Raw genomic sequence first — 27,067 nt, forward strand, 5'->3', positions numbered from 1 at the left:
GGGTCTGAGCTCGCGCCCCGCCTCACCGCCGCGGCCAGTAGCGTGTGGCGCAGACACGGGCGGGCGTCAGTGACGTACGCTGGGCGGCCCGAGCTGTGTACTGTATAGGCCAGGCCGGAGGGGAGGAGAGAGAGCAGGCTCGGAACATGGACGGAGCAACTCCCCGTCCCCCTCTCCCGTTCCCAAGCTGAGCCGCCGCCGGAGAAGCTCCCGAGTGGCCCTCCGCATCACCGCAACCAGAGTGCGAGACGGCGCTGGAGGAAGACAGGCCTGGGAGCCATGGAGATAAACGAGCAGGTAACCCCCCCCCCCGGCCATGGTTACCGTATGGATCCGGGAGAAGCCGTCTCCCTTCTCTGTCACAGTATTCTGGGACTGTGTATATACCCCACCACCCTGGGCCGCTATCACCTGTACCCCCCTTCACATGGCACTGAACAGGGTCTTTAGGGACAGTCGCTTGTTTTTTTTGGGGGGGGGGGGTGTTCGGTGCATGCGTTTATTACTATATATAGTGTGGAAATGGTAACATTTGGGGCTGGCTCAGTCTGTTAGTGACATATATATATATATATATATATATATATATATATATATATGTGTTTGTATATATGTGTATATATATATATGTTTGTATATATGTATATATGAGAGAGAGAGGTATCCATACCGTAACATCGCCGGAAGAAGAGATCAGTGTATCTCGAAAGCTCGCACAAATAAAAGCATTTAGTTAGCTACAGAACGGTATTGTCTATTCATTATATATATATATATATATATATATATATATATATATATATATATATATATATATATATATATATATATATATATATATATATATATGCGCATAAGGTTTTTTTTTGCTGTTGTCTTTTTCGGGAGAAGAATTGAATCAAAACAGAACTGGGTTTAATTTGTTGGTTATGATTTGAGGTTACTCTAATAAAAATCATAGAAAATTCACGTGAGTTTGGGCAAGTGTCTGTGCGCCGAGTCTGCTTTTAGTTTAGTTTTCTCCAAGAATAGAGGCCGTATTGTTTACAACAAGCGATTGCTGCAGATTAGTGTTCATGTTGGACTCCTTGGTGCTCCAAATACAAGTTCAGTATCTGTTTTATACCTAGAAAGGACCAACTGCTGTGGCAGCACAGGAATGTCTACCCAAGAGATTGAAGAATAGAGGAATGTGGAAATGTTTGTTAAAAGGAGAAATTCATAGTTGGAGGGTTTCATCATGTCAAATTATTTTTAAACTTGAAATAACGCAGTGCTTTCTAAAAGAAGTAAAAGGTGTCAAAAAGTGAATGTCAGTATTACCTTCAGTCAGATTGAATGTTGCTTTATCATTAGTTGCGTTACCACCAGAGCAAAATGTTGATTCCACATTTGTTCTGTATGTTGTCTTTAAGTGTCTACACCATGAAATTCCTATTAGCATTGATCTATTTTGCAGTTTATGATTAAAAATAAAATAATACTGGGCAGATCCATTATATCCCTGGAAAAATAACATAAAATGGCTGCAACTTTTTATTCACGTTTTAGCAAATGGTTTTAATGTTATATTTTGGGTTTCGGTATGACTAATCTAGATTGGATGTAAAAGCCATCAATATGTCATTCCAAATACCTGTCATTTTTATATACATGTCGGCGATGAGTTTTTAAATGAAAAGCAAAATTTGCCTACCTTTCGAAAGTAAAAGGGACAAGTCTAGATTACCTGTTTAAAGGAATCGGTCTGTCAGTGGAATTTCTTTTTTGGGGAACATTGTAAATAAGACGGGGAATGCTTTGGGAGCCCAACTCACTACACAGTGCTACATTCAGTGGTGTTTTTTTGGCATACTAAATAACTGGCTTGGTTTGGTGAATGAAGCCTCGTGTTTTTATTGGTGACAGATGTTTTGACATTGACAGCAGACTAGTAATTAAGTGCCAGTAGGTTTCTAATAAAGAAATAAGTGTTCCGGGTGCTGTCCAGTTTGACTGCATGTTTGTCATTCTTTCACTGTATGTCAAAAGCGGTATGCTAAAAATAATTTTTTATTGTGTGTTGTGTAAGTTCTATCATTTTTGGTGTTGGAATGTTAAGTGTTTCCGTAATGTGTTCTGTCATCAGCAATGAACATTACGATGGAATTTTTTTTAAAGTGAGTTCCTGTCCATCTTATGCAGTATAAAATTAATTTCACAAGGGAATTTTGCAGAAGAGCAAAATCTGTTAGCTTTTTATGCAGACTAGTGTTCTGATTTAATAATTAGCACAATTGTGCTGAAAAGAATGTAGGGTCATATTTCTTCCTACCACGTCCTCATTTGTGTGGACTGGTATCTGTTTTCAAGAAGGCCCACAGATACTGACTTCCAATTGAAGCTTTTGAGACAATAAACAAAAGCATTTTTAATTAAATATACAGTACCCCTTCCATAGGAAAATCTCACCAGCCCTGTTCCTACTAGTGTCATCTTCTGTGCAGCTGTTTGTGCCTACAGTAGCTATTTTACAAAAAGACAAAGACATTTCAGTGACTGTGTGCTGGTAAAAGGTTAATTCATAGCTACTATAGTGATAAAATAAATGCATGGGATTTTGTAACTAGAGAAGTGAGATTATATAAAGCATTTTTTTAAATTCATAGAGGTCTTTATTTTTTTAAATACGAGTTATTCTGCGACTGGAATAAGTAAGATAGTCTTTGTTTTGTTTAGTAAATGTTGCATGCTCTTTGAGCAGCTCAGAAAGTTGTTCAAAAACTTGTAAATAGTGTAACTCGTCGACCTAAAGTTTAGTGCTAGGGGCAGATGTTTCACTTTTATATTCACCTTTTTATTGCAACTACCTGTTTTTTATTTTTTCTGTTGTATAATTTCAGGTTAAGTTAAACAGGGCTGTTATGGAATGTTTTCCAATCTTCCTTTTTTTTTTTTTTTTTACATTTCATATTAGGCAATTTTAAAAAAAATGGAGTGTACCATTGTTACGTTGGTTACAGCATGTTTTGTATTGTATTGTATGTCTTTATTTATATAGCGCCATTAGTGTACATAGCGCTTCACAGTAGTAATACATGTGGTAATCAAATAAATAACAGATAATGTGAATAAGTGCTTTAGACATAAAAGTAACATTTCGGAAGAGGAGTCCCTGCCCCGAGGAGCTTACAGTCTAATTGGTAGGTAGGGAGAACGTACAGAGACAGTAGGAGGGAGTTCTGGTAAGTGCGTCTGCAGGGGGCCAAGCATTATGTATCGTGTTTAGAATATCCACAGTGCTATTCATATGCTTCTTTAAGCAAGTGTGTCTTAAGGTGGGTCTTAAAGGTGGATAGAGAGGGTGCTAGTCGGGTACTGAGGGGAAGGGCATTCCAGAGATGTGGGGCAGTCAGTGAAAAAGGTTTAAGGCGGGAGAGGGCTTTAGATACAAAGGGGGTAGAAAGAAGACATCCTTGAGAAGAACGCAAGAGTCTGGATGGTGCATACCGAGAAATTAGGGATGAGATGTAAGGAGGGGCAGAAGAATGTAAAGCTTTAAAAGTGAGGAGAAGAATGGAGTGTGAGATGCGGGATTTGATCGGAAGCCAGGAGAGGGATTTCATGAGGGGAGATGCTGAGACAGATCTAGGAAAGAGTAGAGTGATTCTGGCAGCAGCATTTAGGATAGATTGTAGGGGAGACAGGTGAGAGGCAGGAAGGCCGGACAGCAGGAGGTTACAGTAATCAAGACGGGAGAGAATGAGGGCCTGAGTCAGAGTTTTAGCAGTCGAACAACAGAGGAAAGGGCGTATCTTAGTTATATTGCGGAGGAAAAAGCAACAAGTTTTAGAAATGTTTTGAATGTGAGGGGCGAATGTGAGAGAGGAGTCGAACGTGACCCCTAGGCAGCGTGCTTGGGCTACTGGGTGAATGATTGTAGTTCCAACAGTAATGTGGAAGGAGGTAGTAGGGCCAGGTTTGGGAGGAAGTATGAGGAGCTCTGTTTTAGCCATGTTGAGTTTAAGGCATCGGAGGGCCATCCAGGATGATATAGCAGAGAGACATTCAGAAACTTTTTGGTTTGTACAGCAGGTGTAAGGTCAGGTGTTGAAAAGTATATTTGTGTGTCGTCGGCATAGAGGTGATAATTAAACCAAAAAGATGTTATTAGGTCACCTAGAGAGAGTGTGTACAGAGAGAAGAGGTCCCAGGACAGAGCATGTTTTGTTTTATGAGCTACGTGGAACTGCTCCTTTAAAAGATCTTTACAGTGTGTTGTGTAATATGTATTGCGTAGCAATAATTCTTTAAAAAAATGTAATTATATTACAGTGTAAAGATCTAAGTGACCGTACTGGCTGAGCAATGTCTGAAACTTAACTGTAAGGCACAAATGTCAGATGCATCTAATAGCCCATTAAATTGTCAGCTAGCCCTTTAAAAAAAAAAAAATTATTATTGTAAACTTCATCAAAAAATGAGAATTGTGCGGTTATAGTGGTCATTAGTAAGTTGGCGTTATCTACAACAGGATCATCAGCATTTTTTTTTCTGCTACCGGTTTAAGGATGGTTTATCCTAGCTGCTCACTTATAATACCACTAATCCCTATTGTATCCTGTTAAGCTACAAATAGACTGATTTTAGGTAAATAAACATTTCATTATCAACTTGAGCACCAGTTTAAATACACATTTAAATGTTCTTGTGTGTACTTTTAGATAAAGTTCTTTATGCTTGGTAGTGCTTGTAAAATATTGCATCATTTTAACATGTTTTTCTTCATGAGCTCCAGAAAGGAGTTGGGGTAAAAAAACTCCAGAAAGGAGCATGCAGATGTAGTGGTCTTGAAATTAACACACATCAGGAAACATTATGGTTTTTATTTATTCATTTTATTTCAAAATAAATAATACAATATTTTGTTTTTTGAATAAAAATGTAATGGGTAGCTTTTGTAGTGCTGATTGATATGGAATATAGTTCAAAATCCAGTGCCAAGTGCTGGCGATATACTTAAATGTTGATCTTTTCCTAAAAGGAATTTATTTGTATCTGTGTTCTCTTGGCCTCAAATCTGTTTTTGCTCCCTCCATTCTTTAGGATGATCCTTTCATTTTTGGATTATATTATTCATAGTTTTTTTTTTTTTCCCCTGCCTAGTCTTCCGAGGACTAGTTTTGGATACACGATCATAAATATTCCTGGGTTCTTTCCATTTTCCTGTATTTTATTTTCTTGGTTCTAAGCCATGACGTTTCCGTTGTATGAATTGGTCATTTGCTCCGGAGCAAGTGTAGCCAACTCCAGTTCTCAAGGGCCACCAACAGGTCAGGTATTCAGGATATACCTGCTTCAGCACAGGTGGTCTGTCTTCAATTGAGCCACCTGTGCTGAAGCAGGGATATCCTGAAAACCTGACCTGTTGGTGGCCCTTGATGACTGGAGTTGGCAACCCCTAGTCTGGAGGCTCCCAGTCTTGGAGATACATTAATGTAACAGGGGACTGTGCCAGTGCCAAACATTGAAGCTTCTCTGATGGCAAGACATTTGTGTAAACAAATATAATCCTCTTTAATCATGCAACTTTTTTTTTTTTTTAAAGTTTATTTTCAGCAGGACTCTAATGCTGAATGCATGACCATCAAGGTACCAAGTGTTTCCCCAACCATTTAAATACCAACCAAGTAAATATGTTCATAAAGATTTTCTCCTCAAATTGGGTCATAAATAGATTGGCATATGGCGGGCCTAAGTTACTCTTCTTTGCCATCCACGTGACGTGCAAATACATTTTTTATTTATTTTTTATTTGGAATAGTGTTTAGTCAATACTACGCAAAACGGTAAAATCAGTAGGCAGGTGTGAGTATTCTAAACCCTGAAGGACAACCTCTGTGGCTGCCGTCATGAGTTATATTAATGTACAGACTGGCAACATCTAGCATCATTAGATAGGTGTTGTCATCCATTTCATCTCATGATTGTGTAATATTTTTTAAATGTGTAGTGTCTTCAAGGTATATTTTATTTTTGGTACCAATTTCTGAAGATCAAAGTCAACATTTGAGACAAGCGGTCTTTTTGTTGACCCTATGGCAGAGATAATCCTAATACCTGGTGGTTTTGCCAATGATTTTTTATTTATTTTTAAAAAATATATTTTTGGGAGTAAATATTGTACAGGCCTACGGGTAAAGTCTTGGTGTAGGATAGGTTCTCCATCCACCCGTTTCTGGTGCCTAATTGTATATTTGTCTCGTGGTGGCTATGTCCCTTTTAATCAACTGTTTTTCATTTTTTAGAATGGAAAGTTGTCAGCTGAAGTAGAACCCTTTATTCCTCAGAAGAAAGGGTCGGAAACCCTTACAATCCCAATGGCACTTCCTAATGACAGTGGTGGTTTAGGTGGATTGGAACCAACACCCATTCCAAGCTACCTTATAACTTGCTACCCATTTGTACAGGAAAACCAGTCCAATAGGTAATTTGTATTTCCTCGTCCGATACATACACAACATGCAAATATGTCTAGGCAGTTCTGTTTTTAGTTCACAGCTCTATAAATAGGCATTATAACACCTTTATCTTATGGATATGCGTCATCAAAAGAATGTCATACCTGGCAGCAAGTGAACTTTGCTTTTCTTCCCTGTGTAAATATTTTACTAATGTCATACAGTTTAAAATCAGTTGTTTGTTTAGTCATAGTAACCAGGGAAAGTTTGAAGAATAAAACATCCTTCATATTTTCACCCACACATTCACGAGACTGGTTATTACTGTGTGTGTGTGTGTGTGTGTGTGTGTGTGTGTGTGTGTGTATATATATATGTCCTATCTATCCAGTTGGATCTATTTAATAACAATGGAACTGAAATTAAAGTAAAAAAGGATTCTAGATCTCATTGTCTGTAGAAGAGAAATATAAAGAGTGTAGTGAATATATCTTTTCTCCTAATGTTTTTATTTTTACAGTGACAAAACTTTTCTGTTTGTTCCTCTAGACAATTTCCACTGTATAATAATGATCTAAGATGGCAACAGTCAAACTCGAACCCTGGTGGGCCTGGGCCCTACCTTGCTTATCCCATTATATCTACTCAACCTCCCGTTTCCACAGAGTACATGTACTATCAGTTGATGCCAGCACCTTGTGCTCAAGTCATGGGTTTTTACCATCCTTTTCCTACTTCTTACACCGCCCCAGTCCAAGCGGCAAATGCAGTAAGCGCAGTCTCCGTGGACTGCACTGATCGAGCAAGCCAGCAGGCACAGGTCAACCCGTTGTCCAGTCAAAGAAACAGGAGCAGTAGCAGAGGACCAATTATCCACAAGGTATGTTTGTCAAGGACATAGTGTGTGTGTGTGTGTGTATGTGTGTGTGTGTGTGTTGTATGTCTTTATATAGCGCCATTAATGTACATAGCGCTTCAGAGCAGTAATACACGTGACAATGATATAGATAACAAATAATATAAATAACAAAGTGGAGATGTGCTTCAGACATAATTGTAACATTTTGGAAAGGGAGTCCCTGCTCTGAAAAGCTTACAATCTAATTGGTATCAGTAGCACAAAAAAATGAATAAATCAGAACATGCCTGTTGCAGAATTGCTAAACGTGTATTTAAAAAAAATGTTTATATGAATTTGTGTTAAACCCAATGGTCTTTTTTAATTGTTTAATGTAATACTACAAATTTTAATTTCTTTTTAATAAAAAAATGCTTTTTTTTTTTTTTTTTGAAAATTCAATCCATAAAGCACCTAAATCACACACTGATTCAGGTTTTATTTAATGTCTAAAACAGCCCCAGCAAGCAATGCCACAGATAAAATGCAAAAGGCCTCCCATGAAAAGTGTGGCGATACAGAAGGAGACCTGCTCATCGGGCCCTGACACACGACCCAAAATTGTTTTGTTAGTGGATGCCTGTCAACAAACGGGTAAGAAATAGTTTGTGGGCAGGGTATCGGCGACTCCGTCCATTGTGTGTATAATGCATCAATGTTACTAACTAACTGGGATGGGCAGATTCTTTTGCCAAAGCTGGAATTTGTGGCAAATAGGAGTTAAAAAGAAATCCAGCAATATTTTTTTGTTTTTTTAATATTGGAAGATTTAAAAATTTGCGAATATTAAATTAGAGAATATTCGGGGAGAAATTATATATATATATATTTTTTTTTTCTTTTCTTTTGGAAATGTAAAAAAAAAAAATGGCTGCGAATTGAATTTCGGGACATTCACCCATCTCTCTACAAACGAATTGCACTAAAGTCATTTTAATAAGAATACAATTGGAATTGGAGCCATTATTGAATCTTCCTGTTTACTACATTATACATTTGACTGCAAATTTGGCAAACCAAATTAAATAAATGGGGGGAAATTAGAAAATACCGCAAGTTGTAGATAGACCAGTTCTATTTGTAGAATATAGTGAGTAGCTGGTCTAACAAGCTGCATATTTTAAAGCCACATTTTGAGGGGTCAGATTTTCTTACAGATTTCCCCACAGATATAGCCAACAAGTCTCTCTCCGAGAGCACGTCTGCAACACCTTGGAAATCCAAAGCGAGACGTCGACGGTCCTCCCACCCAGCGGCAGAATCGTCAAGCGAGCAGGGAGCAAGTGAAGCCGATATCGACAGCGACAGCGGGTACTGCAGTCCGAAACATGGGCACAACCAGGCGGCAGCAATGTGCTCAAGGCACACAGACTGCAACGCAGTAAATGTGCGTAAAGTCAATATCTTGGGCTGTGTTGTCAATTATTGTTATGCAGGAGTGTTCATACACACAACTGCTCTCCTAGGTTGGAGATCGGTTAGTACAGGGGTGCCAAGTCAAAGTCCTCAAGGGCCACCAACAGGTCAGGATTTCAGGATATTCCTTCTGCAGCACAGGTGGCTCAATCCATCTGAGCTTCAGCACAGGTGGCCACCTGTGCTGACGCAGGAATATCCAGAAAACCTGACCTGGAGTTGGCCCACACAGGGATAGTGAATGATCCATTTTATAAGAACCCCATCAAGTCCCATGATCCTTTCATGTCTTTTTCGAATCCAACGTGAATTGTTGGTTACCATGAATCCACATTGCCAAATATATGCCAGCCAATTCATATACAATAGCCATGCTTCTGTTTTCTACATCAGGGATCAGGGGTGTGCAAACTTTTCCCCCTGCGCACCCCTGCTTGTACATCCTCCCCCCCCCCCCCCCCCCACTGCTCGGCTGCGGGGTCATGTGATGTAAAGTCACGTGACCCCGGGTTTCCATAATGACGCGTCGCTGGAAGCCAAGGTAAGTTAATTACAGAGGCCTTGCGTGGTCCCCCAGCATTTAATTTAAATACCTTGGGGGAGAGCACGGGACTTCTGTAACCGCTGCGCGCACCCCTGTTCTGCATTATGCATTGTGCTTTCAAGAAATGACATTTCTGCAGACTAATAAATATTGCAGAATATACACCCTGTAAATGAAAAAACAAGAAAACTGCTGCTTACCTGTCTTAAAAAAAAAAATCTATATATATTCTTAAAAATGCAATATGTATTTTCCGAAAAAATATTTTAAATATGATTAAGTCGTCATGTTAGCTAGAGAATGCTAATACTTTATTGATGCTTTATTGCAGGTAGCAGATCCAGCTGTATCTACAGGTACTGTATTCATTTTTTTACATTACTTTTCACGTTTCTAGTAATAGTGCCAATATAATGTTACCAGCCTCCGAACACCTTTGCTATTGGAAGGACCAATAATACTAGTGCACTATATAACATTTTAATGTATTAATGCATTGCTGAATGCTGACATAAATAACGTCGGCTGGGTTTTTGCTTTTTAGTTGATGTTTTAGCTAGGGATGTTACCTGTTAGCACGGTGTGACTTGGAGCAGGAGTGGCTGGGCCACCGACAGGTCAGGATTTCAGGATATCCTTGCTTCAGAAACAGGTGGTTCAGTCAAAGACTGAATCCTGGATTGATTGAGCCACCTGTGCTGAAGCAGGGATATCCTGAAAAACCGACCTGTTGGTGGCCCTTGAGGACTGGAGTTGCTCACCCCTGGACTAGAGTGTTGACTTTCTCTTTTTCTTCTTCTTAAAAGCTGGAACAAGTTGGGCTAGTGTAGCTTCCCAGGCTACCCAAAAAAGGCCCTGGAATGAAAAAGGTCAAGCATTTTCTAGAGGGGGAAGGCAAGCGGAATTGAGGAGCAACTCCCAGGTAAGTTTAGAATATTTGAACGTTGCTTCTAGTTATAACTTGCAAGAGCTATAGCTGCATATATAGACACTGGCCCAAGTGTGCTGGTACTTTTTATTTTTAAATCAGCACTTCATTCAAAAATATATATTTTTTTATTTCAAATTCATTGAGCATTGTTGGATAATACTGGATTTATTTTTTCTCTTTATGCCCCTTTTTTAACGATTTTGTAGTGTATTTAGCTTCCTTGGGTTGCTATGGCAGCTACTGCGGAAGCCACACCACTTCCTCTTGTGAAATAAGCGGCCATATTGCGTGCCCTGGGAAGCCGGTTCGGCAGCTTGGATAACCTGCATTGCTGTAAAGACAAGGAACTGCTGCATTTATTAAAACAAAAACAAAACATTGGGCAAGAGGAAATGCCTTTTTAATACACAGATTTGTTTTGGAAAGCTTCTTTCATTTTACAACACAGATATTGATTAAATATTTCTAAAATAAAAGGATCTTTGCACCACCATTAAATATATATTCTTTAATATTTTTTAATCCAATCACAGTACTACTTATTTATGTTTTAAACCACTTTTACAACTGCGTAAAGTTACATTGCCTCAAAGAACAGCAGATAATGGCGTTGTCCGATTTAGCAGCATGCGTTTTTTTTTTATCACTGCAGCTTGCATACCGATGCAGAGGGCAAAGCACGTCATCCGAAAGAAGACAGAACGTGCAGCGGAAAGCGGACAATAAGGCAGGAACCGGAAGCCAACTCACCAGGCCGGAGCAGAGTCCTGAACACCTGTATTTTGAGGTAAGTGGTTGTGTTTTTATTATTTTTTTTTTAAGGTGCAGATTTTGTATGAAAGCGTTATTCATGTCTAAAAAGCACCTCCTAAAGTAAACACTTATACTGGGTACAAATTCCAAAATTGAATTTATTCGCATTTATTTTAATGTATCAAGTCTGATGGCAAAGCACAAAATAGACCATTGATGTCAATTCTGAACAGAAAATGATCCGATAATAGAAAGTAACTTTTCAGACTTTAGTTTCATTTGGTAAAATTAGGTTAGTAGCTTTTGTAGAAAAAGGAATAACAAGTTAACCTTGGAAAAGCACGGATCCAGTTAGAAGTCTGCCTTTGCGGAAGTCAGGGATATTTATTTTCCATTACGAATTGGCAAATGTGTCACTGGAGTTTTTTGTCTGCCATCCTCTGGATCAATAGAACTATTAATATAAAACGATTATCTCGCCCCAATCAGAACTTGGCAAAGATTGGACTCTGGACACATGAATTTATTTATTTCCCTCCCCAACCTAACGTCAGGTTTTTTATTTTGATGTAAAATAAATAAATAGGGATAGTGGCACAAAATAAGACTTTAGTTTTATTTAGTAAAATTAGGGTAGTTGATTTTGAGCTTTGTACTGTGTTTTGAACATACATTTTTAGGATGAAGATGAATTTCCTGAACTAAATAGCAGCAATGGGAATACTAGAAATGATCACCCACAGCCAAATATGTCCTCCAAAGTGGTAAGTGGGGGTTTCATCTAGTGATTGTATTAGGTATATTTAGTTTGTAGTATTTCCGTTTTATATTGGCCGATTTTATTGTCTGTTTAACCTGGGTTTTGAATCTTTATTCATATTGTGCTGAAATAGGCGGGGGACCTGTATACTTTTCATCGTTGGTGGGAAATGTGTGAATGCCTTAGTCAAAAATGCAAATATTAACCCCATTTCTTCTTTCTCCACCTTCTGATTTCAGTTGGATGATTTACCTGAAAACTCGCCAATCAATATTGTCCAAACGCCAATCCCCATCACAACGTCTGTACCAAAGCGAGCTAAAAGTCAGAAGAAAAAAGCCCTGGCCGCTGCTTTGGCCACAGCGCAGGAATATTCCGAAATAAGCATGGAGCAGAAAAAACTTCAGGTTTGTTTGTATTTTTAACGGTACCTTGATAGTAGCTGTATTATTTAACCTTCTGAGTGCCACAGGGCCTGTCGCTGATTAAGGGAATGGAAGATGACTCCTATTCTCTTCCTGCTATGTCGCATTAAGCACCTGACAGGAGCGCTGAAAGCCCATGACGTAGCCACCACTTTATAGGGCACTCAAAGGGTTAAATCTCGTCACGTACGGCACACCTGTGAGCTTGTGACCTGCATATGGGACATGGGTTAGTGCACAGCTCTGTAGCTGACCCACTTGTCACCTTCCACAAAGGTCCTTCAAATGAGTAATATCTCTGCTCACTCTGTCCCAATATACCATTTGTCACGGACAGCACACTTGTGAACACATGACTTCTATATGCAACCATGGTTAATACACATGGCTACTCTATCCCTGTTACCAAATGTCATAGGTTTTTCCCAGAGAGGTCACTGGCGTAGGAAAGATGAGAACTCTCGTTTCTGATCCCAAAACACATCTTGTTGAATACCCGCTATTCTATTCAAACATGCCAACATTTATGGCCAGACCTTCTTGCATTGAAACATAAGACCCACCCCTGTCGTAAATCAGCTACGGGGTAGACATTTTTACAACTTAAGAAAATAAAAGCTTTTCTTGCAACATTTAAATTTGACTGAGTGTATAAAAGACCTCCATATCTTAATTTCTCTAATACTTGGACAAAATGTTACAATACAAATTTTGACCGGCTTACCCCTAAATTTAAGCAACAAACTGATATTTGTTCCTTGCCACCTCCGAAACCTCAAGTGTTTGTCCTTATTGCATCTGTCTTGTTGCAAAGATTACCAATATCTATACGTTATTCTTCAGTATAGATGTCATCACACGATCACCTAATTTTTAATAAAGGAGGAGTGCCTCAGTGAGTAAAGACACTGACTCTTAAAACGATGACACTGAGTTTGAAGCAGAGCAGTGTGGTTCAATTCCCGGTGTCTGCTCCTTGTTACCTTGGGCAAGTCACTTTATCTCCCTGTGCCCCAGGCACCAAAATCATAGATTGTGTCTGTACTAACATATGTACAGCACCCTGGATAAGAATGCTATGTAAACGTTGTTATAAATAAATAAAGCCCTCCAACTAAGTGGCGACCTGTTTGTCACCTCTCTCTGTGATGCACAGGGGGTATTTCCAGAATGTTTCGGTTTTCTTTGAAGCTGACAGCCCAGGATTTGGCTATCGTCTATAGCCTTCAAAACTAATTTTTTTACTTTTAGTGGCCCACCCAATTAAGCCCTCTTTGCAGATCAGCACAGACACGGGAAGAGACTTGACCTGTCATAAAAACAATTTCTTCGTGTTTTTGTCAAACTGTAGCCACTTTAACCCCATAAGTACCAGATTGATTTCAATAATTAATATCTCATGATATCATGAAACCTCCTTATTTCATTCTTATTCACAAATTTACCTTGCAATTTGTTTTTTATTGTATTGTTATTTTGCTGTTTGGAGAATCCTGCAATGCATTGCTCCGACAGTCGAAACGTAGATGTTCCAAAAATTTGTGTGGTGTATGGTTCTCTAACTACGTTTAAAAAAAATAATGTATTGTTTTCTTGTATTGGAAAATCAAATTTTATTGTATCGGCATAATTTTAATTTGTGTTGCTGTAAGACTGCATACAATTGTGTTTTGTGCAACAATAAAAGGAATGGTGGTAGTCCTTCAACCCATAGGCTTGCGTACCTTTTTTATTATTATTATTATTATTATTATTAATAATAATAATAATATGTTGGTTTATTTAAAAAGAAAATGGCAAGTTACAATGTTGCCCATATGGCTACTAATATATTCCCTACTGTTTCTATAACAGGAAGCTTTATCCAAGGCATCCGGGAAGAAGAGTAAGACTCCTGTGCAACTAGATCTGGGAGATATGTTGGCAGCTCTTGAAAGACAGCAACAAGCAATGAAAGCTCGTCAAATCACCAACACCAGGCCTTTATCCTACACCGGTATGATTTCTGCTGTAACTTTGATTATCAGTAGTAGAGGGTGTGTGCCTTTTTTTTTGTTTTGTTTTATATATATATCTAAATCTTATGCTGTTTTGACTAAGGAATTGGAGTTATTCAGGCCTTGGCAATAGTCGGACAAGGTCTGTGCATTCATTCATAGTTACAGAGCAGAAGGTACTGCTACTTGAATGCAAACTAATGATACCTTATTCCAGAAGTGGCCTACTCCAGTCATCAGTTTTTTCATTTACGGGGTGTATATTTGCAATATTTATTCGTCAAATAAACACTTGGACAAGTGACTAAGAGAAGTCACTAAAAGCCCTAATAATAGCACTCAGAGTCACCATACTTTGATCTGTATGGTGGAGATGGATATACAGTGAAATCACTAGGACCAAAAAGGAGGTATATAACCTCCAGCCAACGGACTACAAACACCAATTAAAACCAAAAATAATAAAATTTTATTAAATAAATGACCGACGCAACTTAACAACTATGGGGAACAAATATAAACACACACAGGATTTAAAATCCTCACGGACCGAACGGTGATGGGCTAGTAAATGGGACAGGTTTATGTGTTAATACACATTTGTATCAGATAAATACACCATACTGCTGAAGGTAGGTATATAGCTTGGTAAAGTCGCAATAGCACTGTTTAACGTATATGCTGGTGGTAAACTGAAATTCAGACTATTATTCGTCTGCAGAATTATAATTTCTTGAAATGACATGCATAATGTACAATACAAAAGCATGGCTAAAGTATACATATTTGTTGGCATACATTTGGCAATGTGGATTCATAGAGAATCCAACCTGAATTGTTGGTTACTAACGAAAAAGACATGAAAGGAACATGGGACTTGATGCGGTTCTTATAAAAATGGATCATTCCCTAACCAAGAGGTGGGCCAACTCAATATTAAAGGGCAGCAACCTGGTCAGGTTTTCAGGATAGTCCTGCTTCAGCACAGGTAGCTGAACCACTGGAGTTCGCCCACCCCTGCCTTATGGTGATACCCTTTCCCGCCTATGGAAACTACTTTGTCCTGCATAAGTTCTAGAGAGACTAACCTACCTTTTTTTGTTTTTTTTAGTTGGCAGTGCTGCCCCATTTCACACCAAAGAACATACAAACAGAAACTTGTTCACAAAAGCCCAGGCTTCAGTGGGTTCTCCTAACCCCTTGGACTCCACTGCCCCACGAGTGAAAAGGGGGAAAGAGAAAGAAGTTCCAAAATTGAAACGTCCAACAGCACTTAAAAAGGTAAGCGAGTTGCAAAAACTATTCTATAGGCTTTACTACTTACATCTTCTCATGGTGCCTCCTTAAAGGGCATAGTATAATTTTTCTTGAAGTGTAAGTTCATAACATTAATTTTATTCTCTGTAAATGTAAATAATTATATGGTTTGGTAAAATTATACTTTTTTGAAATCATCTCTTTTTTCCAAACATTTTGTATTTTTTAAAGAATTAGTTTTGTTGCTTAATGTGACAAACAACATATTTTGAAGGAAACTAATGTGTAATGCGGAGTTGAATCTGAAGGCTTTTCCGACTCTCTAGATTATTCTGAAGGAAAGAGAAGAAAAGAAAGGTCGTTTGTCAGCGGATCAAAGTATTTTGGGGTCCGAGGAACAAAAAGATATTGCATTAAGTTTTGCAGATGACCAGTCTGAAGATGTGGCATCTCAGGAAGGTCAGTTATTATAATCGCTATAATGCATTATATCCAATTTATATAATAAAAGTGCGGGGGGGTTTATTATTATTTTTTTTTTTTTACAATTATACACCTTTTGTTCATATCCAAGAGTTAAAAAGGAATTCGTATGATTTGCCAAAACTGTAGTGTCTATTTCATATCTCCAATTCCTTGTTTACTGCCATACTGTAAACTTATCGTAGTAAATTGCATTCTAGTGTATGTAGCTGTGCTCTGTAATGGATGAATGTAAAAAAATAAATGCTGTAATTTGAGCAATTTTGTAATTAAATGTCAAATAGTTGAAGATCATTCTTTGCATGTCTATTAGGTTGAACACATGTTTGACCTATGTTTTGTAATTAACATTAAACCTTTTAGGCTCGATCTTGTAAGGACTGGTGACTTGAACAACAATAAGACTTGGTAATCCTTTTCTTGTTTCCCATTAGAAGCGGGTCTCAGCGCACCAAGCGATACGTCACTTTCCCCAGCAAGTCAAAATTCCCCATATAGCATGACACCAGTGTCTCAGGGCTCACCAGCCAGTTCTGGCATAGGCAGCCCAATGGCCTCTTCGGCTATCACCAAAATTCACAGCAAGAGGTTTAGAGAGTAAGTATTCAACACAGAACACATTTTGCTTATATTACATATGCATTTGTTACGAAGCAGCAACACAATACTGCAATAATGAAATTTTTAATCGCGCATTCATAAGATATCCAAAAGTAGTGCAGTGGCAATGTTCTCATATTTTGGCCTGCAAATGATCAGTGTTAGCAATATTAGCTGTGATATGCTAAAGGGTTTTGGGTGTGTAATTGTGACGCTGTAAATACGTGGATTTCTTAGCTTCAGGTGAAAATAAATACCTACAATGCTCATGGCCCCGAAGCTCACCGTATTGTCCTAACTTTCATTTAATGTTGTTAAAACTGGTTTAAAACTAGTGAATGCTGTGCACTTTCAACGCTGTTTTGCAACCCATTGGATAAGTACGTTTTGTTAAAATGTTGAGGTATGTTGTAGCAACGGTAAACCCTAAATAGCAACAATTTGAGAAGGAAATATGTTGTAAATACAAGCTTTACAAGCTACCTTTGTTGTTTTTTTTTATATCGTTTTTTTCCTTCCCACCGTTGTTAGGTATTGCAATCAAGTTCTAAGTAAAGAAATAGACGAGTGTGTCACTTTATTACTGCAAGAACTTGTCAGCTTCCAAGAGAAAGTTTACCAGAAGGACCCCATGAAGGCAAAATCAAAGAGAAGACTTGTTATGGGTTTACGAGAAGTTACCAAACACATGAAGTTAAATAAGATCAAGTGTGTTATTATTTCCCCCAATTGCGAGAAAATTCAGTCAAAAGGTATTTGCGTTTTCTGGGTTTTCCTTTGCAAGTGAAAAAATGATTTGATGATGTGTGGTTATATTGTTACACTTCTGAACACTTGCCAAACCCGCTGGGAATACCACTGTTCCATTGGTATATGATTTCTTTACAGATTAGTGTAGGTTAACAATGTTTGCATGTTTCTTTTCCTGTATGTCACTGACCGTATATACAGTGCTTTTACATATAATTTTGCAGACACTGTCCCTGCCCTTAGAGCTTACAATCTAATTTTTGGTGCCTGGGACACAGGGCGATAAAGTGACTTGCCCAAGGAGCTGATACTGGGATTTGAAGCAGGCTCCCCTGCTTCATACGTGGAGTCCGTGCCCTTTCTCACGGAGCCACGCCTGCAGCCATGTCGCATTTGTTTCTGAGCCATAGACTGTTTGACTAATCCCACTTGGAATAAACATTTTAACTTTATTATCCACAAAGCTCGTCCATTTACTTCCAATGCTACATCTGTAGGTTCTCCATTTTTTATTGTTTCTTGTGAATTTACCGCAGCAAGCTCTCCGTTATGGGCCTCTGTTATAACTTGTTCATTTACAAGAAGTCCAAATGCATATGTTGGTCTCCAACTACACTGCTTAGGCTGCGCTTATAGTCCTGTCGACTCTGTCGCCGTTGTAGCAGCATTTTTTTTACCTATAGTGTAGGAGGCAAGAGAAGCGACTGGGGTGGCTTGGCCATGAGTGGTTCGCCCTCATTGGCTGAACCGCTCACGTGCCCGGTGACGTCACGCGGCGGTCGCCGAAAAATCAATTTTCATCGACTTCGTGATTGCGACCAAGCTGCCGTGGTCGCGCCTACTATAGGCCGTCGCTGTAGCCAGGACTATAAGCCCGGCCTTACACTGTAAGCTCTTTGAGGCAGGGATTCGCTCATATGTGGTTTCCATTATTCTTCAGCACTTTATTCTTCTGCTCCTTTTATTATCATGTTTTAGAAATGCTTTTTCATTTTGTACAATATTGAGTGCACATTTCCCACTATTTAAAGCAAGAGGAAGGGGATGTAACTTTGTAAATGGTTGCTATAAAAACAAAAAATGCTTGTTACATTATAATACACTAGAAATGTCATTCAGAGTTGTTTAAAAAAAATGCTACAAGTATTTTCTTTTGGTACAGAACTGATTTTCTAAAAAAACAAGCAAAAAAAACACGTATACTGCTTGGTCTGCAGCTTAGGAGCAGATGATGGTTAGTTTGCATATAATAGGGTGATCAGAAGTCCCGTATTTTTATTTTATTTTTTTTCCCCTCCAGGATTGTCCTGGTTTCACGCTGACGGCAAATGCGTAAAAGAGCCGGCTCATGCGTGAAAATTGACCCGGTTTTTAACTGCAGAAAAATAGTCACCCTAGTATATAAATAATAATAAAAAAATGGGTCTATAGATCTGGGGCACTTACATATAACAGTAAATGGAAAGCCAAACTACTTATCTGCCTGGGGCACCAGTGGAAGAACTGGGAACATACAAACCAGTTCACCAAAAGACAAAAACCCACAGTACTCGTCCTTGATACAGTATAAAAAGCTGTGTATGGAATGTATCCATTACTATAAAAAAAAAAAAAAAGACGTTTCCAGCCTCCATGGATAAGGCTAAGAGCCATGGAGGCTGGAAACGTCGCTGTATTTTATTATTATAGTATTAGATTTATTCAATTTATACTTTTTTTGTTTTTTTTTAATACTGTACCAAGTAAGAGTGCTGTAGATTTTGTTTGTATATACATAATAATAGGATGCCCTGATATGAAAATGCTAACCAAAAAGTAACAAAAAAGAATATTTGATATAATTTTTACATTTCTCCCCCCCCCCCCCCAGGTGGACTGGATGAGGCGCTTTATAATGTAATTGCTATGGCAAGGGAGCAAGAAATCCCCTTCATCTTTGCTCTTGGAAGAAAAGCACTGGGTCGCTGTGTAAACAAGTTGGTCCCAGTCAGTGTAGTGGGTATCTTCAGTTACTCGGGCGCCGAGGTAAGAAATTGGACATGGCGGTTTGTAGAGTTGTTACAGTTTATCGGCACACAGGGCTATAGAGAAGTCATGCCTGATTTTGATTTAAAAAAAAATGCTCTGGTTACTGGGGAGGAGTTGACTTAAGCAAGCAACTCCTTTACAAGTTAATACCTCTGAATGTATGCAGCGCGTGTAGTAAATAATAACTTGGACCTAAAGGGTGCTGGCTAACACATGTAATCCCCTTTATAGCAGCAAGCTGAGCTGGCTGGATTTGTTTTTTCCCGTGGGAAGGGGTATTGCCTCCCGTACCAGGAGTCCCCTGGGGCTGATCTGTAGTCCCCTAACTTCTGGTAATACCAAGGTTTTCCAGATATAACTCCTTTAGATTGCGGAGAAAGACTATATTTTCTGTACAGGAGGAAATATTCTATCATGCAGGATCCTGGCAGCCGGTCGGCTCCAGTAAGCCCTCCGAGAGGGGCATTGCTACTTTAATGACAGATTTAATTATTTTCTAGTGATAACATACAGTATTTCTATGATCAAGCTTATATTTATTGTAGCAGCTTAGAATATGGTAGATTGATTCTGTATTGTGTGTTTTTTTTTGTTTTTTGTTTTTTTTTGTTACTGCAAAATGAATGCCATTTACACTGGATTTTTTAAAATGTTTTCAGAATTTATTTAATAAGTTGGTATCATTGACTGAAGAGGCTAGAAAAGCATACAAAGATATGGTTGCATCAATGGAGCAAGAACAGGCTGAAGAAGCATTGAAGAATGTTAAAAAGGTTCCTCACCACATGGGTCATTCTCGCAATCCCTCAGCAGCAAGTGCAATTTCATTCTGCAGTGTTATCTCTGAGCCCATCTCAGAGGTGAATGAGAAGGAACATGGTACGTTTTTAGACTATTACATATGAATGGAACTCAAAAATCAGGCCGCGCAGGATACATATGTTTTAGGGTGAAAGACAGAAGATTTTCAGGCACTCTAAGGATTACGTTCTTTAAGTATTTATTGGTTACATGGTTGGGGGGGGGGGAAACGTTTCAGCCCAATCGCCCCTCCTCTGATTCCTTGGGATGGGCCCTTGTTCTGAAACATTGGTCACCTTCCATGAAACTAACACATACTTAAACAATTGAATCCATGTAGTGCATGGAGATCTTCTATCTTTCACGTTGTACAGAAGACAGAAGACACAGCGTCTTCTCTCTTCACCGGGGCTGTATAAGCCATTGCCTTGTAGTAACTAATATTTATGGGGCCTAATAAAAAGGATCATGATTACATTTGTCCAGAACTATTTTGTAACCGATTTATTAAAATTGTTGCTTTCTTTACTCGAATACAGACTCTGTAAGCATGGGTAATATTTATAATACTATTTTAAATCTGTATGTGGAAACGCTTTAAAACTGTAAAACTTGGCAAGTACATTCATGACTAATCTAATTGCAATCGTGAAGATTAAATTGGGGATTTTTTACGGTAACTCTGATTTCTCTAGAAATGTTTCCATTGCACGATGAAATAAAATGGTAAATTGATTTATTGTTGATTTTTTTTACAGAAACTAATTGGAGAAGTATGGTGGAAACATCTGATGGGCTAGAAACTTCAGAAAATGAAGAATGTTCCCTCAGAACCAGTACATCAGCACAAACTAGTAGTGTCCCATCAGAAAAAGCCAGTTTTCATAAACAACCATCCTTGAAAGTTGCAAGTAGTACTACCTTAACTGCTAGCCAGGCAAAGGCTACTTCGGTTGACAAAGAAGAGGTCAAACCAGATGACAATCTGGAATGGGCCTCCCAACAAAGCACTGAAACTGGATCATTGGATGGGAGCTGCAGAGATATCCTAAATTCTTCCATGACTAGTACAACTAGCACCCTAGTACCAGAAATGCTGGAAGAAGACGACAACGAAGATGATGAGGATGATGACGAATATCCCCAAGATCCTATTTCAGTAGAGGTACAGCGGAACAGCATGATAGAATCTTGGGTCTCGGAGACCCAAAGAACTATGGAAACCCTCCAGCTTGTGAATTCTCTGAACAGCGCAGAGGAGGATGACCTTGAGCAAAGTGAAGAGGACGAGGCGGGTTCTTCTGAACAGGTGGACCCTGCTGACGGCAAGGAACGGACAGCTGATAAGCATGCCAGAAACGTATCACATACACAAAGTGGTAGATGTTCATCATTAAAAGAAAGCTCTAATTCCAATTTTATGTAAAACAAACACACACAAAAAAAACCTCAGGAATAGTTCCACTGACACAAATTATATTGGGAGAGTTGCAGCCGTTACCGTGCATATTTCATCTCCATTTTTTGCACTGTTTAAAACATTTAATTCCAAGCAAACTATTTTATATCTTGTTGTTAATTGTTTAATTAAAACCTTGTTGATTTATTCTTTAAACAAGCATTAAGGGGGGGTTTCCGGGAACTTTCTATAGTTTTTGTTTTCAGGTGGCTGAATATTACTTAAGGTTGTCACAAGAAGAACAGAACTTAACCACTCTGCTGCCCTACGAGCCTGCAATTCATTGTAGATGACAATGGTTTGGGGTTTGAAGTGTAATCACATGCATTTCTCAAGCAATATTATTTCCATTTGATGTTGTGAGGGGAGAAGATGATTACGTCTTAAAATAGACGTATTTACATTTAAGCTTAATACTAAGTTATTAATTAATTAAAAAAATTTCAATAGAAATAACACGTGTTAAAAAAAAAACGTTAAAAAAAACCCGCTATAAATAAAACTATTGACGAGTAGGTGATTTTGTTTTTGTTCTCTAATGCTTTTAGTTTAAGCACTTGGTTGTAGAAATGTTACGTATGTTAGCTGGAGAAACACAGTAACTGGAACCGTGTGAAAAAAATGCCTTTTTGAGATACCTTTCCACAGTTTTGTCTAGATCTGTGGTTTCAAACACTTTTTTTTTTTTTTTTTTTTTTGGTTAAAGAACCCTATAATTATATTATGAAATTCTGAGGAACCCCAACTTTGTCTAATATCAGATGTGCTATCAAATGCATTGTAAGGAACCCCAACCCTCTCTATTGGGGTGTCTTCGATCAGATACATTATAAAATCTTTTGGTACATTTTTCAAATTGGAGAAACCCTTTAGAAAGGCCCGTTGAACTCCTGTTGGAAAACACTGGTCTAAATTCATAAGTGAACAAGCTTGTGGGTAAAACGATAACTTTTAGTGGTTAGATTCTGTACTGACTTGAGGTCATGAATACAAACATATTCTTTAGAGTTCCTTTTCACACAATTTGAATGTCAAATTTTAAAGTCAAGAAACACTTGTTTTAATGTAAACCGTTTAGAAAGTTAACTTTTTCTCTAACACACCCACCATTTTCCAAAAATGCCACTTTTTCCCTAACTTGAGATTGCATCTCATGACATTTAACCCCTGGCTGTTAGAGGGGCCTGCAATGCATTGGCAGCAAGCGGAATCAATCCGCAATATCCCAGAAAGTTCCTGAAGTGTAGGACTGGGCAAGCCTATTCGTAAGAGTGAGGTCACTGCTAGCCCTTACTGATTCACTGGCAGCTGCTGCTTGAACCTGAGGGGTGGTGGAGAGGGTAGTCTACCCCAGAAGACTACTCTGTTCAAGTAAAGTTGAGCAGCGCTTATCGAGCAGTAGGCACCTGCAGGATTGTGAGTACTTACAGACTAACAATTGGAAATGACCCCTTAGTAGGGGGATATCAAATAGTAACCAATCTCCTGCAGTTCAGGATGAAAAATGCTAAAATACTATGAAATGGTGTTGGTTTGTTATAAGCTTAGTGGTAAAGTTTCTCTTGTATGTATAGCGTATACTGGAGGACAGCGATTTACGTTATAAGTTGTTTTGTGCATAAGAGCGTGTTACCATCTACCCGTTAAAGTTGAACAGCAATCAAGACATGGTGTTTTAATGTTATCGGATTTTTTTTTTTTTTTTACTGTCTGCATTAGTATTACATCTTTTTGGGTGTGCAGAGCGACCACGTGATTATTAAATGATAGCATGCCTGACATGTTAACCCTAATATCAGTGTTGCCAAGCTCTAGAAAGGGATTCCCGCTGTGGGGGTTATTCATTCAATGCCGCAGAACCATTGCAGTTTAAGTCAATAGGACTTTCCGTGCGAGAAGTTTGATACTCCCCTGTGTGTCTATATAAACAAGTGGCAGAAATAGATGGCTGAAAACAAACTATTCCTGTCTTTAGATGGTAGCTTTGTGTTTGACAAATGATATGTCCATTGCTCATTGACCAACGTAGATCAGGCAAATTACAGGCCAGTGAGTGGTAATGAACCATGGCCTGTAGACATTTTTGTAAATATTGGTTCAATTTAATAATTGACCACCAAGGTAATCCAACAAACCCTGTGAAAATCTTTTCAATGTCGGAGACCTTTTTACAGTTTTACATTTTCATGTATACTCTATTTTAATTAATATAACATTGTTGTGTAATGCAAGGAGTTTAACTATATAATATTTATGCTTCAGGTGCAAATAATACTTTGAAGCATACGTATCAGCTACTTTCTAACTGATGCGTAGCTAAAATGGATAAGGGTGTCCTTAGTGTCCTGAAGTAGACTTGCTAAATGTTCCTTGGAACATATTTTGGCGAAGGGTAAGGAATGACGTCTTGTGAATCATGTTATAGGACTGATCTTAGCCTCTACATCTCAGAAAGTTGTCATGCGTATTGAAATGATAGAATTTTCAACTTCGAACAGAATGAAATTACTTTTCAAAAATAAAATGTACGCTTTGTATATTTTTTCCCTCGAGGTTCCAATATGTCTTGATCTTGACACACGCACAGTGAGCTAACCTTCTCTACTGCTTTTCAGAACATTTGTGTTCCTTATTTTGACATTTATGTTAAAAAAAAAAAAAGGCAGCTTAGGGACGACTTGGTTAGTAAAGTAGGAAGTGCTATGTTCTCCAAAAGGATTCCTATATACCTTTTGTCAGACATAAACACCTACAACAGGGGTTCTCAATTCCAATCCCCAAGAACCTAAAACAGGTCAGGAAATAAAGATATCCCTGCTTCATCAGTTTTTAAATTGAGGATGTTCTGCATAGCAAATGGTCTGCTGATTTTTTTAAAATTTTTTTTTTTTTTTTTTTCAAAATCTAAGTCCAAGCAATGTCTGGAGCACAATAACAATAAGAAGTGTTGTCGTAATTCAATGAGTCATTTAACCCTTTTGCTGCCAGAAAGGCCTGCGTTGCAAATGCAAAATTTAAAGATGGCTCCGCAATTGCGAAAGGCGTATTTTGCAGTAGTTACTTGCCACTATATCAGCCCAGCAAGTTTTGTGATGCAAAGTGCAGTTTAATATGGGAAGTTTCACTTTTCTCAATGTTAACTTTCTGTTCATCTGTAAAGTATGCAATTGTTGTCCCAATGTATTGCACTCCAAAGCTACTAATTGCAAGTATGATGTATATACTTAAATTGATTTGAGATATTTTGTCTGTGTTGGTCTTCCACTTTCACCTGTCTTTTTAATGGGCAGTATGAAAAATAACACAGCATTTGGGTAAACTGTGTTTGTACTGAATAGAGAGAAGTTGTTTTTGAAAATTTTAGGAGGCGTGACTGAAACCTGTGTAAAAATAAAAATGTATTTAAATGTGGATTTTGTCATATCCAAATAATGGGTATGTGATTGCAGGTCATTGATATATTGTAATGATTTTACACTTTGTCAAGAAGGAATCACATGAAATAGACATGACTTGTAACCCATATGCATAAAGTATTAGTATTGTCTGCTGTTAAATTAAACCTAATCCTTCAAAGTATTTTGTGTAGTAGTGCCATCTAGATGACCCATAATAGAAAATATAATAAAAAATGAAAATAAACATGGCAGAAAGTTTTTTTTTATTTTATTTTTTTTAAAATGTGCCATCATTTGTACTTCTGCATATTTTCTCGGTTTTAATTGCATTTGAATCTTTCAGTGCTGGGATCTTTTCTTTATAACCCCAATTCTGAAGTGCTCACATTTTAACCCTTTTACAACATGTAATGTTCACAATTTATGTAAGATTGTGCTTGTTTCTTAATACATTGCTCCTAAAGGAATACGTTTGATTTAATCTATGTTCTTAGTATGTAGTAACAAAATATTGAATTCCTAATGCAACATGAAGGTTTTTTTTTTCTGTATGAAGGATAATTCTATTTTTACTGTTCATTTTCGAGTAATAACGGCTTTTTGCACTGTGTACAGTAAATACTAGTGGAAATTCTTTCTTATCTAATAAATGAATGACTATAAAAATCATAAAAATGATTTGCCTTCATGCGTATTTTCTTCACTCGTTTAAAAGATATGTTATGGATGAATCATTATTGGTACAATTCTTAGGCATTAAACAGTGACACTGCATAATGTATTCTTACGAGAAAATGTGAGGCCACTATGGGTTTAAAGCAGCAGCCTTTGGTGTGACTCAGGTGTAATGTCCCAGAGATTCTTTGGTAGAAAAGAAAACTGCAGCACACAGTACCACATGAACAGCATGGGCTGATGAACTCTAGATGGTCTATGAAATGGTTCTTGTCCTCATGCTTTTAACCCTGTCCACGCTGGCTTAGTGTACAGGGGCAGCGAAGGCATATTGGAGAGCCTCTCTTAGGGGGAGGCCTTTGGGGAGACAGGTGTTATGTTCCAGAGATTCGCCAATATGTCAGAGATGCATACTTATTAATAATTATTAGTTAGTTGATTCCTTAGGTGACCAAAACACACCCAAATCCACTAGGGGTATAGTAGGAATTGTTCCACGCAGAATAAGTAAAGACTCAGCGATACAAGACCAAAGTATGATTTGTAGCATTGTAGAACTTTATTTCTGTACTTCAAGCAAAGAGATACTTCACATCAGCGGGACATTGGGCCGCCCGGCCGGTGCCGCCTTGGCTATTAAACGTACACATGGGCAGCTTGCCCTGGTGGGCCGGTACCACAGCACGTCTGCGGTGCAGCGCTATGCATCGCTCTTCCCCACAACAATAAAACGGATTGCCTGTGGGAGAGAGTAGGGCCTCTGTAAGATTTCACTTTCCCAGAGCGGCCCTTCCATCGACATTGTGGAATCGTGACGTTGCGTCATCATGGTGACATTGCCATGGCAACGCGCCGTCATGGGAGTGGGGCCGGCAAGTAAGCGACGAAATGCCCAGGCCACATTTCACCTCCAATCCACCTATGCGTCACATTCTAGGGCTCACACCCAACTTCCCTGCCAATAATCTTTGGGCTCGTTCCTCCCAGCTCCCTGAACATGCCATCTATATGAAGAAAAAGGCATTTGCCAATCTGCATCATTCTGCTGATTAATATTAAATTGGGTTCAGCTATTTCATACCATCTCTGACAAATGGTGCTGATTTCCTGCAATGCAGCTTTTTCCTATGGTCTGGCAAAGCAAACTCCGACTGAACAATCCTAAGAGTTAAGAAAGTCAGGGATCTGAATAACATTTACAGATTTCGCGGAACCGAGAAGCAGAGCCTTAGATGCCATTTCAGTATTATCCTGTTTCACAAGCTTTGCTGTCATGAAATGTGCAAGCATTTACAGCAGAGGGCGTGCCTCTGGTGCGAGAGTCCTGAACAGTGGTATCTTAAAGCAGCAGTCCAAGCTCTCGTTTTGTTTTTAATTTTTTCCCCTTTAATATGTGTGTAACGGGTATTCCCCCCCCCCCCCCCCCCCCAATCGCAGATATGGTGTGGGTGC

At 38.6% G+C, this 27,067-nt stretch overlaps 1 protein-coding gene across 3 annotated transcripts; it reads left to right on the forward strand.

Annotated features, from left to right (window-relative positions):
• On the forward strand, nucleotides 1–25,618 carry SECISBP2L (SECIS binding protein 2 like). Of its 3 annotated transcripts, none has more exons than XM_075575641.1 (18): nucleotides 1–297; nucleotides 6,288–6,466; nucleotides 6,990–7,320; nucleotides 7,797–7,932; nucleotides 8,508–8,725; nucleotides 9,630–9,654; nucleotides 10,105–10,220; nucleotides 10,882–11,016; nucleotides 11,663–11,746; nucleotides 11,982–12,149; nucleotides 14,022–14,163; nucleotides 15,276–15,445; nucleotides 15,748–15,880; nucleotides 16,339–16,501; nucleotides 17,036–17,256; nucleotides 19,125–19,279; nucleotides 19,942–20,161; nucleotides 20,842–25,618. In XM_075575641.1, the coding sequence occupies exons 1-18, from the start codon at nucleotides 280–282 to the stop codon at nucleotides 21,507–21,509; spliced, it is 3,282 nt and encodes a 1,093-aa protein (XP_075431756.1). In that variant the 5' UTR covers nucleotides 1–279; the 3' UTR covers nucleotides 21,510–25,618. The 3 variants fall into 3 exon arrangements, with proteins under 3 accessions (XP_075431756.1, XP_075431757.1, XP_075431755.1); XM_075575640.1 differs by having other exon boundaries at nucleotides 2–297; nucleotides 8,496–8,725; XM_075575642.1 differs by lacking the exon at nucleotides 11,663–11,746 and having other exon boundaries at nucleotides 8,496–8,725.
• The last annotated feature ends 1,449 nt before the right edge of the window (nucleotides 25,619–27,067 follow it).

The sequence above is a fragment of the Ascaphus truei genome, chromosome 18, assembly GCF_040206685.1.
Source record: "Ascaphus truei isolate aAscTru1 chromosome 18, aAscTru1.hap1, whole genome shotgun sequence".
NCBI classification, from domain to species: Eukaryota; Metazoa; Chordata; class Amphibia; order Anura; family Ascaphidae; genus Ascaphus; species Ascaphus truei.

What these genes read in the sequence shown, in the direction of transcription:
- SECISBP2L (XM_075575640.1), top strand. An exon ending in CTGAACACCTGTATTTTGAG is followed by an intron (nt 11,017 to 11,662) that starts GTAAGTGGTTGT and finishes ATACATTTTTAG; the next exon opens with GATGAAGATGAATTTCCTGA. An exon ending in TCAGTTACTCGGGCGCCGAG is followed by an intron (nt 19,280 to 19,941) that starts GTAAGAAATTGG and finishes AAATGTTTTCAG; the next exon opens with AATTTATTTAATAAGTTGGT.